This window comes from Melospiza georgiana, chromosome 10 (genome assembly GCF_028018845.1).
Source record: "Melospiza georgiana isolate bMelGeo1 chromosome 10, bMelGeo1.pri, whole genome shotgun sequence".
NCBI lineage: Eukaryota > Metazoa > Chordata > Aves > Passeriformes > Passerellidae > Melospiza > Melospiza georgiana.
The window spans coordinates 10,230,197-10,248,833 of NC_080439.1; the positions used below are offsets into that span (position 1 = coordinate 10,230,197).

Genomic DNA, 18,637 nt, shown 5'->3' on the forward strand with positions numbered 1-18,637 from the left:
TATTTTGGAAGTGTGTGTGCCTGTCTGTGACTAGACTTGTCCCCGGAGCACCTGCGCTGTTGTACATTAATGTACTCAAAAAGGCCTAACAGGGAAAGGCAAATACATCACTACTGTACTGAATGCAGGGTGGGATTGATGGGCTGCTTCAGGGTATCAGCCTGTTTCTGCTCTGGTTTGAAGAGGAAAATAGCAATGATTATTGCAGGTACCAACAATAGCCTGATCGGTAATTCTGACCTGCTGGGGAGAGAAAGACAAATTTGCATCTCAAGTCCTATGTATTAGGAACAACATATTTAAAGTTAAGCATGCACCAGTTAAACATATTTTGAAGGGTTTTGTAGGATTGATTTAATAAACCAGAAAAATAGTAGGATTGCAGCTGTTACTTCCCCAGCCTAAACTCCTAATGTATGTGTGACTCTCTTTGTGTCTCCTCAGACCTGAAGCATGTCCCACCCATCCTGGCTGCCCCCCAAGAGTACCAACGAGCCTGTTGGCCACGTTGCTGCAAGGATGGAGACCACACACACCTTTGGCACTCCCAGCATCTCCGTGTCCACCCAGCAGACCCCAAAGAAGTTTGCACCTGTGGTCGCCCCCAAACCAAAGTACAACCCATACAAGCAACCAGGAGGTGATGGTGAGTATTTATTTTCTAGGAAGGAACCACAACTGCCTCATTCAGAGGAACTGACTGCAAGGCTGTTCTAGATTTGCTCTTTGTTGGTGAGTTTGTGAGAGCCTCCCTTTCTCAGGTCATTCAAATCAAGAAGGAGGTGAAGGTATCTCCTCCCCTTGCTCTGGCTAGCTGCCTTCCTGGAAGTGCAGGGCTGTGGGGGGACATGGGGACAGATCTTTCTCAGTTCTAGCTGAAAGCAGATGTCCCATGGCCAGGACTGGTACTTTTCAAGGCATTTTGCTTGCTTGGTCCCTGCTGACACATAATGATTCAAGGAGCTTGGGCTCAAGCAACCCTTTTCATTATTGGCTCTTTCACGCTTGCACAGGGGAGTGCTTTACAAACAAGGGGTTGATCTGTGGAATATGAGTATAATTGGGAGTGGTAGGGCATAAATTTGGCCAGTAAGTCTGGAAGTGTTTTCTCTCCAGTCTGCTGGATGGATTGTCTTAGTTCAGTTTAGTTTTAGTTCTTTCCCTCTACTATGGAACCCTCTTGAATATGAAATAATTGGGAAAGTATTTGTATGGCCATTGCAATGGTCTCTGGAGCTGTTATGTCAGCAAAACAAATGCCTGCCAGTCACTGTGTGTCAGCCTCCCTCTACTTCTTGCTGTGGAAGTCCTCTCCAGATGAAGTTGAGCAGCAAGGGTGGGATTTGGGTTCCTGGCTTGTGGACACACAGAGGGGAGTGAGTTTCCAGGAGCAGGAGTGCATGGCTGGGAGCATCCCTGGAACTTGCAACTGGAAACCTGCAAATTGGAGCACCTGGGATGCCCCTGGCTGACAATGGAGAGCTTGTGATGGAACTGCAGCAGAAACAAGTGAAGGCCAAGGATTTTAGGAGAGAGCGGTAGCTATTCTGGCCAAGCAGGACATTTCTATTTCTTGTGATTTACTGTAGATAGAAATGGGGGGGAAGTTTTTCCCCTCCTCCTGTCCAGCCTTTCTCCAAAGAAAAGCTCAGCTGTATTCAAGAAAATGGCCAAACCAGCTTTTGTATTTGGTTTGGGATGCTCTACATTGTTCCTTCACCGCTTTTTCCTCTTTTATGTTGAGTACAATAAGATAAATATCACCTGTATATTTTTTCCTCTTTCTGCTCTATCTTTTGGAAGCGTATACGTTTTCAGGAACACTACAGAGTAATGGAAAAGAGAAAGAAAAACAAAGCAGCATATTAAATCTTACACTTGAGTGATTTTCTAAAGTTAAGGACATTTTATAGGAAAGTTGGAAAAGCCTGATGAGTGTTTTGGGTATTTTTTGTCTGTCGCTCTAACTTCGGAGAATTCAGAACAAAAAAAGAAAATGTGTTGGAGGGGGAGAAGCGAAGTCATATGCACCTGTTCTGCTGCCTTCCATAACAAAACTTAGTGAGAAATAGGAAGGGAAAGACATTTGGAATTTAAAAAGTAAAAAATAATCCATTTCTAAAATGCAAAGAAAATGTCACCATCAAGTCAAGTGGAAATTCTTATTTTTCTAATTCTCTTGCAATTAAAAATAATAATGGAATATGGCCCTTTTTTTCCTAGGAAATCTGTTCTTGATCAGTCAGGATTTTTTGTGTGAAAAAGGTCAGTATGTCTTAATTGTCAGTGTTTTAGTGATTGTAGGTCTAATTGTATGTGGCTCAGGAACATTATCACCTTCTAAAAAAGTCCTGTGCTTCTTGCCATTTGTGGAAGGAAGTTTTCCCCAGGAGCAGAACAGGCACTGCAGGCTGAGAAGGGGAGACAAGGCACTCAAACATTTCTCATTGTTCCTGGTCCTGCAAGCAGTCAGGCATTGCTGGGTCTGCTGGGAACCAGGAGACACTCGGGAGCCCCCAGGGGACTCTGTCAGTGCCAGTCCCTTGCCTTTCTGACACTGGGCTTTTAGAGATCCCATCATATTCTGACAGGCCTGGAAGAGCTGAGGCTTGGCCAAGACCTGGTCAGAGGTAGGCTTAGTGATGTGACAACATGCCTGCAGCTTCAGCTAATCCTCTTGCAGAAGGTGACACGCTGCTGGTTGCTGTCAGCAGCCCGTGCAAAGCCATTCCCATCCATATATAACCCTGAGAACATGAGGCTTCTGGGATCTGCCAGGCAAGGGCTGGGGTGAGAAATAGTTAGCCCAATGTACTTCCTTCACTTGCTACAGCTCCCTTCTCTCTTCCAGGCTCCCTAATTGTTTTTTCAATGACGTCCCTGATTTCTGCAGCAATAATTCAGCCTGGGAGATGGCCCCAGGCCCCACTGGTTCCCTGCTTACAGGGGCACTGCCATTTTGCCTCAGTTTGTCCTCTGTTGGACACAGATTTTCCCACTTGATTAGCTGTGAGTCTGTAGGTAGGGGAGTGGCAGCTTCCCCTCAAACCCCAGTGTATTTTCATCCCTCCTACCCTGCCAAAGCTGCTTAACTGGAGGCACATGGGCTTCCCATGCATCCTTCTGCTGGAGATGATAGGAGCAGCAGCACTGCTCTGGGGAAGGGTTGTCCTGCTGCTATTATTGGTCAAGAAGTGGCTGTGCTCCTCCCAGCCTTGGCTGCCCCAGCAGGGTCACTGGAATTGGCTCCCCGCAGCCTTTGTAGTTCTGGAATCTCTCTGGGAGACTGGCAAATTCTGTTCCTGGTAATTTCTTCATCTCATTGCTGTTAATGTTTAGGATGTGCATCCTCTGGCCTTGTGGTTCTTATTATTATTCTGTAGGTGTGTTGCTTGTATGTAGAGGTTCTGTTCAGCTGATCACATTAGTGGTTTTATTTCTTGATCATATTGAAGGCAGAGGGGAAAGACACTGGAGTGAAAGACTGTGGAGCAGGTGCTGTGTGTACCCCCTTCTCCCTCCCATCTCCCACCAAAGCATTTCCTTAGTGTCACCTTGACTTCAGTTTTACTTTTTATTTCCTAAAACCTGCACAAAACTCAGCCAGAAGGTGCTGATTAAAAGCTGCTTAATGGAACTTTAACAGAAGGTTAGAAATGGTTACATGACTGAAACAAAATGAAATGGCAGCAGCCAACAGTTTATAAACAGGAACATTTTGCTGTGATTTGAAGCACTCAAGGCATGTGTTCAGACCACTGAAGTAGCAATTTTCGTGGTGCTGCCAGCCCCCCTCCATGCTGTTTGCCATGCTGAGTTGCTGCAGCTTGTTTCACACCAGATTTATCCACTCATCAAAGCAGAGACCGTGTCTTGCTCTTGCAGGGATCTGCCTGGGGGCCCCTGGGTATGACTGCAGCAGTGGTAGAAGTAATGATCATCATGGTAATCATCATCAATAAGGCCTGAGCCCTGCTTAGCATTCTGCACAGGTCCCAGCCATGCAGGCAGGCACAGCCTGTTTGTACAGGTCCTTCCAACACCTGCTGTGGTCTGGGCTGTGTTTCTGGAGGATTCAGTGCTGCCACTCCCCAGTGTGATGCTTTGCAGGGGATTAACCTTGCCTGATCCTGGGAGGTGTGAGCAGCACAGTTCCTGGGAAGTGCTGGTGCTCATCATCTTACAGAGCTCCGTATTTACCCCCCCAAAGAGAGGAGAGGAGAGCTGTTCAAGCTTGGGGAAGATGTTTATCTACAAGGTGGACAGTTGTGAATTGGCAGGAAGTGTAGCTGCTGAGGAATTAGGCTGGAAATCAAAATTAAGTGTCCAGATGTCTGAGCAGTAGCTCTAAGAGTTTAACTGGGGTCTGGGGTGGTCTTTGGATGGAGCTAGATGTGTCTGAAGTTTGACAGCATCTTCTCTTCATGCTGGAGGAAGATGAGTCCTGAGATGGATGAGGCATCAACCAGCCATGGGTCCTGACAGTCTGCTTCTTATATATTTGGCTTCTTTCTCCATGCTCATGTCTTTGGTATTGCCTGCCCTCTCCCTCTTTTCCTCAGCAGACCCTGTCCAGCAGTGTGCACAATGGGTTTTGTCCTACACCAAAAATCTCTTAAAGAAACTAAGATTTTTCTTCGGAGGAGTTGGTATTAATTTTGTTTCATTTAAGAGCAGTGGATGCCCCATCATTTAAAGTGCTCGGGATCAGGTTGGACAGGGCTTTGAGCAGCCTGATTTAGTGAAAGATATTCCAGCTGATGGCAGGGGATTTGGATTGTATTATTTTTCAAGGTCTTTCCAATCCAAACCTTTCTGTGGTTGCCTTTCCTCCTTTTCCTGCCACTTACTTCTCTCTTGCTCTCCGACTTTTAGACTTATATTGGTATTTCAGCATCTTCAACAGAGCTGGAGCCTTAGGGAAACACTGCCACACAGCTGTTCCCATCTATGCTGGGCTCAGGAAGATAGAAAGGATTTATAGCTTGCAGATGAAGCAAATTCCATCTTTGCCTTAGTTCCAGAAAATGGGGCCTCACCCTGCAGGGCAGAGTAAGGTGTCTGGTGTGGGATGGGGTTGGTGATAGCTGATCTGCTGCCTTAGTGCCTGCTACTGTGGGGCTGGTGCTGCTGGGGTGGCACTGGGGGTTGTGTGCCAGAACTGGGGGCTTCAGAAACGTGTAAAATCTGTTGTCAGTCAGAGGTGCTCAGAAGAGCCTGAGTCAGGGCCACTGGATGGCTTGGGAGCAGTGAGTGACAAACTTTGCAGTGTGAGTCGCCTTCTGGTTTGGATCCTTTTGGTTTGGATCTTGTTTTGGTAACCACAAAAGTTCATTCCCCCCTTGGTTCCAAATGAAGCTCTGCAAGTTCAGCAGAAACACGGCTGTGCTGGAACAGGTGGAGCACAGTGCTGAGCTGGGGAGGCTCAGCTGGACTGCAGGGCTGGGTTTCCAGTCCAGCATTCATGAGCCCTGGTGCAGCTCCCTGGGGATTGAATGTACCTCCTCTGCCACTGTGTGCTGTCACTTGAAGGATGATTTCTTGGTGGTAGGGAAGAAATTGAGTCCATCCTTGCCTACCAGGAAGTGACAGAACATTGAAGGGCTCCCAGGAGGTCTCCTGCTCCTGCAAAGATGATTCTTTCCACTCCCTAAAAACCAAATCTGTCCTATTCTTGCAATGCCTGTTGTTTGTATGAACAGGACCATGTGTTTTTCTCAAGCTGCCAGAGACAGGCTGAGATGCTGCAGTGCCAGCCCTGGTTAGAAAGGGATGTGCAGCAGCATCCCTCACAGGGTACTCACTCAGTTTGTGGGGCTGCCCAGGGCTTGGAGGCGCTTCTCTGTCACACTCTGGGGCTCTCAGGACATGCTTTACAAAATTAGCCACGTTAGTTTATGCTGTTGGGTACTTCTAAATTCAGTATTTATTAGTGCTGATGTCTCTCCTTCTAACTGCCATCCTTGGTGAATATACTATTCTATATACTGATGCAGAAACTATACTAATATACTAATGCAGAAACATTTGACATGAATTTAATAATGGGAACTAATTGAAGGGATGAGCCTCAAAGCCATCTCCTCCTTTCTCCTTCCTTTTCTTGGGCACCTTTCAGATATGGTGAACAACAGGTCTCCTGTGAAGGCCTTTGAGGTTTTAATTGCCTTTTTTAAAAACAAGTCTCCTTCAATTTACCTTGATTGGAGGAGGGGACAAATGACTGATAAGACAAAGCAAATGAGCAGGACCAGCTCCAGGGCAAGGCTATGCCAGGGACACCAGTGTGTGTTCTTGAACCCAGCTGCTCCAGGTTTCCCAGAGCTTGACTCTCTGTGCCCTCCTCTTTTTCATGGGTGTAGAGGCTTTTGAGCACTGGTGAGTTATGTTCTGCTATGTCTGTAGGGGACTGGGGGCATGAACTATCAGGCTGTTTGTTGTTTTCTGTTGTGTTTAGGGGTGTTTTTCCCAGGCAGATATACCTAGTGGGTTTTGTTTACAGCAGCTGCTATCAGTAGCTCTGTCTTAATTTTTGAAGCTTGGGTATGGATTTATTGGACTAGACACCGTGTGTTATAGCTGTGCTGTTCCCTGCTCTGCAGTCTTTGACAGTTCATAGAAGCCAACAAGGTCCAGAGTCTATTCATTATTTGTATTGAGAGCCCTGAAAGAATAAATTCAGGCTGACCTGAAAGATTCTGTGGTTTTTTCATTTTTTTCCCCTGGTTGCCTGTGCTGGTTCTGTTCCATAGCAGGAGGAGTTCTCACCTGTGGAAGGGCTGAGAGGCAGAGGGATGTTGTACCTGCTCCTTGAAGTATCTCAGGAGCTTCTGCAGTGCTGTGCTGGTTGTTGGAGGAAGGCTGGGGTGCAGGCACAGGGAGCTGTCTCATCCATGCTCCTGTGGTGGTTTTGTGTGTGCACCGTTCAACACTAACATCAGATAATGCAATTATCCAGAATTGGACAGCTAGCAGGAGCTGGCTGTCTTGCATATGTTAGGAGTTATGCCTGTGGACCATTGCTGCTGCCCAGATGAGGCATAGGAACACGTTGTTACTCTGAATTGAGTCCTGGGAGTACCAGAGTATTTGCAGTGGGATCTGCTGGTCCCTCTCTTGCTCCTCATTTCTGCCACTAGCTGAAAAAAAATCATTGATGCTTCATGGGGGAGGCAGTGTCTCAGTGGTGGGACAAGAAGATAGGCTGAGAAGTGCTCTAACACTTTTCTGGTGCCATCAGTTGCAATGGATGATGTCCCATCCCTCACAGCACCGAGCTCATGGAGTTGAAAAATGTGGTGTGAATAGAGAGGTGACCTTGCTGTTGCAAGTCATCCTGACCACAGCCCCCATGTCAGTGCTTGTTTCTTAGAAAAAGCTGTTTTAAAGTGCATATTATAAACTTTTAAAGTCTTTCCTAATCCTTCCCTCATTTTTCTATGTGTTTCTTGTGCTGAATGAGATGCAGCAGATGAAGCAATACTTTATTCATTAGTGTTAGAACTGCATCATCCACAGGCTCTTACAAAACACAGCTGGTGGAAATGATCTTGAAACTCCAGGCCTCTTTGTGGTGGGCTTGCTACCTTCACACAAGAGCATTTAAAGCACAAGCAGAATGAGTGGGAAGGTGGGGGTCCCTAGCTGTGAACCAGTTTGGGGCACCCTTTTGGAAGTGTTAATTGGTTTCTCTCGAAGGAGATTCCTCTCTCCTCTTGGTTAAGAACCGAGCGAAACCAGTTGGAAATGAGTGGTGGTTCTCATTTGTGTGAAACTGGGTTTAGACTGCCCCAAGCAGGCTGGGCCATGTTGAGGAGGGATGAGACCAAGCTGTGCCTTTGTGCCTGGGCAGCGTTGCTCCTCTCAGTAATTCTGAGTTACAGGCACAGGGAGTTTTGCCCAGCTGTCCCCAGCAGAGTGACCAGTGTCAGGACCTGGGAGTCTCACCAGTGGGAATAAACTGGCTCTGTGTGGGGCCTTCTGTCTTGTTAGCATTCATCCCAAAAGTTGTTTTGTTGGATAAGAGTGTCTGCATCTGCTTTTTTTTTTTTTTTTGACAGAGACAAATCCATACAACTGTGTCTTGGCTTGGCTCTCAGGATGAGCATTTTCTTTTTGAAATTCCACCTCAGGGAAAGGCCAGGGAAGAATGCAGCATAAAACAAGTGCATAAAAACTGTTATTGAACTAGTATACTTATCTGTAGTTCACAAAATGTCAAGTCAAGCCACCAGGTTTTATTAAGTATTCTGACCATGTTTTGTTAGAATTACAAATATTAAATTTTCACAGGCTCTGGAACACATTGCCTCTTATTTGGGAACTACTTGAAGTAGTGCCTAGCCTTGGGTTTCATTCTGGTGAGTGAGCTTATATTTTCTCAGTTATTTGGTATCATAAAGCAAACATTGCACTTCTCAGCAGGTAGATTCTTAATTTTTTTTCTGCCCGGACTATTTTTTCTCATTTTCTTTTCTCCTGTCTGTCTGTTCTTCCAAGAGACTATATTTAATTTTTCCACTTCATTATTTCAAACATCAAATAGTGATTCATCTTAGCAGTGGCCTGTTCTGTGAACCACAATAGTTTGGGTAGAAGAAAGAAAATGGGCAAAAAAGGGAAGGGAAAAAGAGAAAGAGAAGACATTTCTGACACACTGAAATGGAAGGGAAGTATCGTTTAATAACTTGAATTGCAAACGTCTGTCATCAACCATATCAAACTTTTTTTTAACAGGTAATGTTTGTCCTGTATGTAGTTTTACAGGGCTGTGGTGCCCAGTCCAAGCAAGAGAGCAATGCTAATGCAGAAATAGCTTGAATTCAAGCAGGCAGCACTTGTCCCTTTTATTTTGATCTGAAATGTTAACATCCTCCAGATGCTAGTCTGTTAAATAATAACAATTGTTATATGATAGTTAACAGTCTAGTAATTTATTTTTTTTGCCATTCTTCACACAATGCTGCTCTTCTACTCTCTGGAAACTAACTATTGCAGTAAAGGATTATATGTATGCTTTTCCTTTTCTCTGCCTAAAGCTTTTTTATTTTGCCAGGCTGAGTCCTGCTAAATCAGAGCGGCCAGTAAATGTCTCTTGGATTATATTACAGGTTGGTGTAATAAAAAGGTTGGAAGAATGAATGAGCAACTCTTGAAGCCACAGAAGCCGTACCTGTGGCCAAAGAGCAGGCATTTCTAGCAGTGAATCCTACACAATTACAATTTGGACTAAATATACCAGGCCTGAAGTGTTTGTTGCTAAGCAAGCATGTTTAGATGGACTTGGCACAGGAGTTGAGGGTCTATGAGTAGGAGTGAGAATCCTGTGGCTTTGCTTTGCCTGGGGAGGGAGATTTTGCAGGAGATGAGCAGGGATCTGCTCTAGATCCTAATAAGCAGAAAGTTTCCTACTATCTGAAAATTCCCCTTCTGACTTCTTCTTTAACCAGCACACACACTGCAAAGTCACAGCTGTGGAGGAAAGTGCAGGAATGCTCCAGGGGGCTCAACTGGGGATTTACCCAAACTATTTGAGGAGATGAAGTGTAAAAGACTCACATGTCTCTTCTAAGTCTTAATTCCTGTGATGACAGTGACTAAGGAAAGGTTTTGGTTTCATCTAGATATGACCCCAATCACAAAGCCAAGCCTGCTGTTGAGGGCTGGTGGGTAGAAATTGCACTGTCACAACTGCTGACATTTGTTGTGCCAAGCATTGAATTTATGGGAAATGACATGGAGATGAGGAAGGAACCTGTGCTCTGGGTCATCTCTGTTACAAAGCCCACTTGAGAAGTTTTATCAGCTGGTGTTTCTTAATACCCTGCACTGTCTGTGGTGTGAGGGTGTGCCCAGGAGTCCTGCCACGGGAATTGTCCTGAGTGAGCTGGTGGGAGGAGAGGAGGCCCTCAAGAGTATGAAAATGGTACCAGAACAGTGGGGGTAAGCACAGTCTTTTGAAAGTAGGTTTAATAGAAGAAAGTATAGAAGTTTGAAATTTATGTTATAAAAAGTGAGCGTGATGAGGGTTGAATTCTTACTAAGTGGGGACTAATAGTCTCTGAGGTTGGTGGCCCCATTCTTAGAAAACCAGTTCTTTGGTTCTGAGCAAAATCAACTTTCCTCAGCTTTTTGCCCCATGTACCCCTCAGTACAGGCTCTCAATTTGTGCTCCAAATTTCCTATCCCCTCCACTGGCTCCATCCCCTATTCTTTTTTGCAGAGGACGCAGTGCCAGGCTGTTGCTGCTTCTGCATGAGCTGGGAGCCTCTTGGGCATCCCAGTAGCTTCCCTGGGACTGCTGGACACCTACAGCTGGATCTGTTTCCAGCTGCTTTCCTTATCCACAGCAATCCATCTCAGCTCTTTGCGGAGAGACACCAAGAAAGGTGTCAGCTCACCTCTTAGCCCCTCGAGTGTTACAATGGGCTTTACAACGTGCTGTCAGACCCTTCAAGGGAACGTTCTGACCCAAACTATGCTGTGTATTTGCAAGGTTTATTTTTCAAGAAGGTAAAAAGGAGTAATCATCGTTCCTAGGCCACTTCTTAGGAAGGATAAGAAAAGGAAAGTTTCTCAGTGAGGATGCAGTAACACCATTCTGGCTGTCAGAGAGTGAAGCACAGGAGGAAAAAGTCAATTCTTCTCCCTTCCCAGTCCTGTGATTTAAAATGTTTGAACGTGCACTTCAGAAGCTGGGGAAGTAAAAGCCCCCAGTTGTGCCTGGAGACTCTCCAAAGGCCACGGCGAGCGAAGGGGCTGCGCAGTGTTAATACAGTCCATCATTCTGTAACAAGGCCGATGTTCTTGTATGAGCCGTGTCAGGCTGTTGTCTGCACGCTGTCTTTGCTGATCACAGTAATCGGGTCATAAGAGAGGGAGAAGTAATAGCACGTCTCTTAGCAACCAGCCCCAGGAGAAAGAGAAAATTACTCAAACAGACTATCCAGCCAGGGAAGTAGAAAGATGAAATTTTCTGAAAGTCTGTCGGAAAGTGCTCAGGGACATAATTCTTTTATGTGTGAGATCCTTACAGGCTGGATCCAATGGTATCAGACGCCTTTTTTTACCTTGTTGTCTTTCTGGTAAACTTTTAGTTTTAATTGGCCTCAGAAAAGAAAAAGGGGGAGAACTCTGTGAAACAGACACATTTTGAAAACTTAAGGGACAGATTTTTTTGTATTTTTGACAATGCCAAGGAGGAGGGAGGGAGGGGAGGTCAGTGTGTCTCAGGCAGGAGATGGGGGGAGCCTTTTATCTCTGCGCGAGTGCTTTGAATGCTTCCCGTGTCACTGCGAGCCAAAGCACGTTGCTGTATCTGCCAACGCTGCAGTGGCATGTGCAAAACAAACTTGTTGGGTCTCCATTGCATTGCACAGCGTGTCATGTCTCATGATTGTCACAGACCGTGAGCTGTGGTGATGGACAGCTTGGCAGAGAGCTGGACCCGAGCTGCCCTCCCCGTGGCTGAGAGGCCAGGCAGGGCAGGTACTGCTTGAGTTCCTGCCAGCAGCTTTTCTCTCATTATCCTGTTTTTTTGTCCTCATCTAAGCTACTGGTTTGTGTAAGACACGTAGGGGAACATCTCTGAGGCCTCCTCAAGGACCATTTGGCCAATGTTGACCCCCGGTCTCAGAGGGAGGGCAGTGGTAGGAGCAGTCCGGAAGTCAGAGTAATAAATTGAAGCATTTGCAGCTTGTGTGTGGGATACACAAGTATGTGTGCTTGTATCTTATATTTTCAAAAATTTATTTTTCATTGCAGAACTTGTACTTCTGTGGCCAGCTGGTCAGCAGTCCTCCCCACTGGGGCATGCTGGCTGCTCAGGGAAGGGGACCTAGCCAGGCATGGTCTGCCCACCCTTGCTAAGAAAGGCCATAAATCTGTGTATGTTTAATGGAAAGAAAGTGAAATAGTCTAAAATGGTTGTGAGTGTCCAGATTTGTGGTTGCATCCTTAAAACTATTGCAGGGACAAAATCTTTCTGAAAGCTTGGCTCAGTCCCTGGCTTTGAGGAGACATAAGGGCGCTGTTGCATGTGTGGAGGGGAACAGGCACTGATCCAGCTACTAGTCTGTGCCCTTCCTCTGCTTTTGTGTGCTCTGTGATACCAGGGCATGTCTAGTATATACAGGGGGACCAGCTCACTCCTGCAGATGATAGTTTGACTATCAGTAACAGATCTACTTGCAGATTCATGTGGTTTACTGAGGGGTACAGCCATTTCCCCAAATGGGGATCCTGGACACTTGGGTAAAAGGTTTGGGCTGATCTGGACTGTTGTGGTTGAGTTGTTGTTGGTACCTGGGTTCATTCAGGTCTTGCTAAGGAGCCTTGGAGACAGGGCTGACTTCAGTGTCTTATCCTGGAAATGATCTGTAGAAGAGAGGAGACGAACCCCAACCTTGCAGCTGCATGGAATATCTTAGGAGCAACATCTACTACTGTCAAAGAAAAGTGAGATAAGGAACACTATTAATTGTGACTTCTTCCAAGAAAATCATAGAGACTGCTGCTTTGCTGTCTTGTCAAAAAGAAGAAAGACTTTTTTTCCTTAAAAGTTTAGTAATTTAATAATTCCCTGGCTATTTTTGTGAGTACCAGTAAGTGATGTTCCCTGGAAATTTTCCCCCAACTCTATAAATACCACCCCAGGGCTTACAGTAGTGACTCACTTTGGGAAGTCAACACCGAGCACTTCCTCACACAGCCTGGCAGCCCCCCAGCCAGAGCACACAACTTCTTCAAAACTGCTAATTGGTTGTTAATCTGCAGTACAGTTGGGCATCTTCTTGAAAACTGAATTCCTGTTGCTCATTCTGACCTTCCTGTCATGTTAGAGATGATGGCACAGGGGGCAGAAGAGGCTGAGGCACAGTTTGAGTCTGGAAAGTTGTAATTGGTATTTTGAGGTGCCACCTTTTCTCTGGATAACAAGCTCATTGAATGACCCCAACTGACAGATAGATGAAATGCTTCTAATTGCCATATCTCACTGTCCTGGGACCAAGATTATCTCACAGACCTTGCTTTTGTAATTGGGTCTTTTCTTCCTTCCCGTTACACTTTTGACATCACTTTTGTACCAGCTGGGCACAAATAGAGCCATTTGTAATTCTTTGTGTGGTGCCCAAGGAGAAATAGAACCTGGCTTACTGAATAAATTCTGCAGGCATGGGGGGAAAATTACACTGGGAGCTCAGGTCTGACCCAGCTGTCTTACCTAAAAATCACTTTATAAAGACAAGAGGCAGTGCACGAGGGAAGTGTGAGTTGGGTAAAATCACAGCTGGTCTGTATCTCCTCTGGTATCAGCATGGACAGGATACCATGCAGTTGTACCAGATAACGCATGAAGCATTGCAGTATCTTCCTCATCTTCTGCTTAGTCCATTCTGTGCCTTAGATTTGAATTAAATTCACAATTGATCTCTTCTTGTTAACCTGTCCCTGCCCATAGTGATCCTGCAGAGTCTGACACTAACCCTTTCCTACAACCAAAAAATCAGTTGTGTTCGTAACCGGAGAATGCTTGACTGACTTCTCTGGGTGCATCAGGCTCCCAGCCTGAGTGTGTGTGTGTAAAAATGGGACACAGGCCCTAAGAGGGAGAGATGACCTTGTGACAGCAAGGGCTGGGGGATCTCTGGCTGCCAGATCTCTGGGTTTTGTTCAATTGTTTACAGCCCTTATTAGGGTCAAGAGTCTTTCAGACTCAGCTGCAGGAACAATTGGTTTGGCTGAACCTGAAAACTTACGATAATTAAAACATTTCTTCATGCCAGTAACTCATACTTACTGGATAGACAGAAAATACCTTAAATTTAGCAGCTAATCTGACACAAGGGATGTGATGCGTGACCACAGCTGAGATATTTCCTGCAAACAGAGTTGGACTTTTTAAACAAGAAACCTCCAATCACCACAATTCCATTCTGAGTATATGGTGTTTTCCTGACATATCATGGAGACAAGCTAATGGAGGGTCCTTTTGCCTTTTTATGCTTTCTCATGTGGGGAGACCATATAATATTCCTGTTTCTGGTGCACATTTAGCACTGTCTCTTTGCATCCAAAAGCGCTCTGGCTAATGATCCCTTTTGCCTCAGTGAGAATGTGTTTTGTAACTGCAGCAGGCAAACAAATAAAAGAGAAATAAAGTAGCAGGGTGACTATTTTGGGAGATGAGCTTTCGCTTGGTATGTTGATTTTCCAAAGAGATATGGCACATCCAGTACCTCGTGAAAGTTGACCATCCAGCATGGCATGGGACTGTGCAGTGGGAATATTCCATTTTAAGACTGTTGGGCAAGACATGGGCTCATGTTTGATGAATGTTGCCAACTATTTGAAGTGCTGTGAATTCGACCTGTGAAACTGGAGGCGGAGGTGACACAAGTAGGAGAATCTGGACCTAAATGTCAGGGCCTAAAGGTCACTTTTCATCAGAGCAAAGTGCAGTTGTCACCACGAATGTGGGGCTGCAGGAAGGGCATTGTGAGGCTCCTTGTCTGTTTGATCTACTGCTACTTGACCAAATATGCTTAGTTTACACTAAGGCCAGAGGGTTTTTTTTTTTTTCTGAAAAACCTGTCTAACTAATGTGGTTCTGATCTTAGGACTGAAACTCCCCTTTTTTTGGCTCCTTTTGGGCTTTTTTTTCTCCTGTGTTCCAAGAGCCGTGAAGAAGTTTCTGGGCATTTGGACAGTGACTGAGATAAAACTGAAATCAGAGCTTTCTCATGCAGCAATTCTGGCTCCATCATGCCCAGAGTAATGAAAGCTCTTTATGAGAGGAGCTGGAAAACTCATGAGGCATGAGAAGGAGCAGGAAGATGCATCTTGCTTCTCTAAGCATTTAATTGTGAAATCTTTTCACTGCTTATTAAAATGATTAGTCAAGACTATTGGAAGGCAGTGAATGTCTATTTGTGGGAACTAGGGAAGGATTGATTGTGTTAGATTTCTTACCTCCTTGTTTTCCTTCTCTATTGCAAATGGTAAATGATTAAAATGAGGGTGTATTTTGAAAAGAAGGTTTCTAAAGAGAGCTTGGAGGATTCTGTCCTTGTTTGTTAATTATTTCATAAGGAATGATCAACATTTGCAAGTGGCCAAGAAACAACAAAGCATTTGTTTGCTGCTCCCAAAGCTTTAGCATGCTGTTTGGGAATGGAATCTTGGTTTTGTCTGGTTGTCCCTCACTCAGTGGTACTGCAGGGCACATTTCCCTCTGACACTTGCACAGCCTGGTTGCTGCTTGGTTAGACTTCTCTGAGAGGATTTGTATAGAAGAAGACCTGAAGCCAGATACTTCTTGTCAGGGGTGGCCCACTGGAGCTGAGGAAAGGCACAGCCTGCAAGGAAATAAAACACTTTTAGCTGTAGCCAGTAGCTCCAGTTTTCATCGGGAATAATCTGCACCGAGACGCAAATGTGTTTACTGTGAAAATGTCAGTTTTATATCGCCATATCAATGTACTTTTTAAATATTTGTTGGAAAACAGGAGAATGGAGTTTTCTTTCTTTGATTAAATATTTTCCTGCTAAGGTTTGGAAGCTGTGTCCCAGGGGGCTCATTCACATCCTGTACTTGAGCTGTGGGCTGATCTTCTTGGGCACGGGATTTGTTTCACGCTTGGCTGGCGTGTGGAGATCAGGGACTGCTGGAGTCTCAGTGGGAGCTGTGGCTCTCATGTGAGTGAGCAAGTGGAGTAGTGCTGGCAGCACTATATTATCTTCAGGTCACCCTATTGACTCCAGTGAATGTCACTGATCACAATTTTGTCACTTCCTAGTCGCTCTGTGTGTGCTGGTAATGTTAAGAAGGCATCTTAAGCCCAAAGGGGGTTCTTACTGAGCTGCTCAGATCGTAGGAACAGGGGCATGGTGCTTTCAGTGCAGGTGGGCTGGTGGATTTGTATGGGGCAGCTGCACAAAGCCCTTCCTGGGGGCTTGGGATGTTGCTTTTAACATAGTGGAGAAACCTGATCCATTTCTCATCATCCTGACATGTTCTTCATCGACATTGGTACCTGATGAACGAAGCATTGCCTCTCAGACTCCATTGACACGTCGTCTGTTGCCTGTCATCTCATAAATCTCCCCGTGAAGCACTAAGTAAACACCCCTGGGTGGAATCAGCAGGTCATTTTTGTGGCATTTCTTGTCAACTAAACAATAATTCATTAAAAATTTAATGACTCTTACTCTGGAGAGGAAAAAAAGAGAGCTGGCGCCTGCCTTTCAAGTTTTTGTCTTGTTTGGTGATTTCTGTTATATTTTGGAGATTTTTTTGTATTTTATTTTGAAGGAAATCAGGTTGATAAACTAAAAGAAAGCAATCTTATTACGAAAAGCTTGAGTGCTTCTGAGAACATTTAAAACAAGGATGACTAGAAATGACCTTTCCATCCTGAAGCGAACTTTGAGCGTATTCTCCCTTTGGCATTTCTAATGATAGACTTTCCATCTGGTCTTTGCTTAAAAGCTAAGATGCAGCTTGGGTTTTTCACATAAAAACTGTACATACTCTAAAATTAATCCTCTTGATCATTTCACTTCAGGGAGAGGAGTGCAGAAACACGGGGAATATTTGCTTATTTTTGGCAGCTCCAATCTTCCTGAGAGCAGATTCCTTTTGTCCCAAATAAAGTGGATTCTGATTTTAGGGAACCCTGGATTTCCCTCTGCTTAAATTTGGGGAGATTATACCCTCTAGAGGAGATTTTTAATGAAAATTGAAGAGCTGTCAGTGGCTCTGGTGGGATCTGAATCAGTGGGGAGGGATTTGTGGTTACTTCAGCTACCCTGGGCAATACTGTAATTTCTAATGCTGGGAATTCCCTGCTCCCAGTTTCCCATAGTGATTCCCCAAAGCTGAATGTACAAGAGGGAAATCCTAGCAAAATGAATGCTTCAGGGAAGAATTGGGGATCTCCTGAGAGCTACCAGTGCAAACATTTAGCCTCATTTCAGCAGAATCTTCGGGGAAAGTTCATAAACCAATCCTTTTGCTTAGCAAGGCATTCCAGCAAATGCCTGATTTGATACATGCTTTGTGAAGGCCCGTGGGACATAACATTTAAGAATGCACTTGAACTTAAGAGTGTAACTGAGCCCCTGCTGCATGCAAGCACGTGCGTGCAGGAGGGGAATGTTTCTCTAGATCACATGTAGGAACATCAGACAGCAGACTTTTAATATTTTTTTTCTTCCCCGTAATGCTGATTGCCACTGAATGTGTTTCCTCTCTCTCTGTTTTTTTGGGGTATTTTTTGTTAATTGGGTTTTTTTCCCTTTTCATCCTTCTATTCAATGAAATGATACAAAAATACATGTAGGTGGGAGATTACTGGTGAGCCATCCATTCCTCAAAATGTTTTTCTGGTGGGAACAGCCAAAAGTAAGTTTGTTAGCAAAGTCACATTTCTATCAGCGCTGCGTATGTGGCATGCATAGAAAACAGATTTTCTGAGCATCAAGGAGGCTGCAGAACAGCAGATGTGCTTTGGGGCTTTTGGCAGGTAGATACTTTCTGAGGGTATTGGCATTTCTGCTGCAGGTTCTTCTGGTGACCAACTTTATTAAAACAATGGGAGGGAGAAGGGATGTTATGGATAATGGAAGAGAACAATTCTGGCACACGTAGCTTCCTCTTCATAAAGCTGTTTTTCCCTTGAGGCAATATATCTTGCGTCTTATGGGAAGGAAATCTTACAATATAAAAGGAAGTCTGAACTGCTTACCAGTGAATTTAGAAGCATAGCAGTTGGATTTCTTTCATGAAGAGATAATATGGGGCCTGTTCCAGTATATTAGGGAAGCTTTTTTAAGATGCTTCTCCAAAAATAGGAGGACTCTGGGAATCACTTCTTTAAAATAATATTTGTGGGTGGCTTATGTTAATATTCCCAGAACCTTGGGGGATGTGTGCTCAGCATAAGGAAGGTGTTCAGAGAGCAAGAGCAGCAGCAGTGTGGTATCTTTAGGCTGCAGGGCAGGGGAGGATGGCTTTGTGTTCCTGGGGATGCCTCTGACGTGGGCTGGCGTGGTCCGAGGGCTGTCCTCGCTTCGCGCTCCTGCAGCAGCTCCTGAGGGGCTGTTCTGCCTCCAAGAATAGCTGGCACATGGCAGTGCTCTAATTAGGCTCGTTCTCCTGCACTGGCAGCGACGTGCCTGCTGCCCGCTCTGCTGCCCAGAGGGTGCCCCTCTCCGCGGGCAGCTCCCCACGGCGCAGCGCGGCACGGAGCTGCCTCCATCCCAAGGTCTGCAGCTCTTCAGCCTCACCCCAGTGAGAGCCTCACCCTTTCACTACCCCAGATTGCTCCTCTGTCTTCCCATTCTCCACAGTTAAGGGAAAGCCATGGAGAGAGAGAGAGAGCACGGAGAGATTTTCTGTGAGCAGCACAAAAGCTGAAGCGCAGATAACTTCAGTAGGCATAGCCAAGTGAGGGTGTTTTGTACAGACCGTAGCAAACTGAAAACAGTAAACAAAAAAGGGAAAAAGTGTCTAGAATCCTTCCAAAGAATTTCTGCAGAGTACATAATTGAAGGGGATCTTTTTGATAAAGGCTAAATTGTGTATGGGCATGAAAAATTCATCAGGGAATTTAAACCATTTCCAAACCACATAAAA

The 18,637-nt window shown here is 45.1% G+C and overlaps 1 protein-coding gene across 4 annotated transcripts in view; it reads left to right on the plus strand.

Moving 5' to 3' along the window:
- The first annotated feature begins 453 nt into the window (after positions 1 to 453).
- LPP (LIM domain containing preferred translocation partner in lipoma) overlaps positions 454 to 18,637 on the plus strand; it is a 200,261-nt gene continuing 182,077 nt past the window's right edge. For all 4 annotated transcript variants that reach the window (XM_058031271.1, XM_058031270.1, XM_058031272.1 and 1 more), the window contains exon 1: positions 454 to 646. In XM_058031271.1, coding sequence (XP_057887254.1) covers positions 454 to 646 — 193 coding nt within the window. The remainder of the gene's footprint in view (positions 647 to 18,637) is intronic.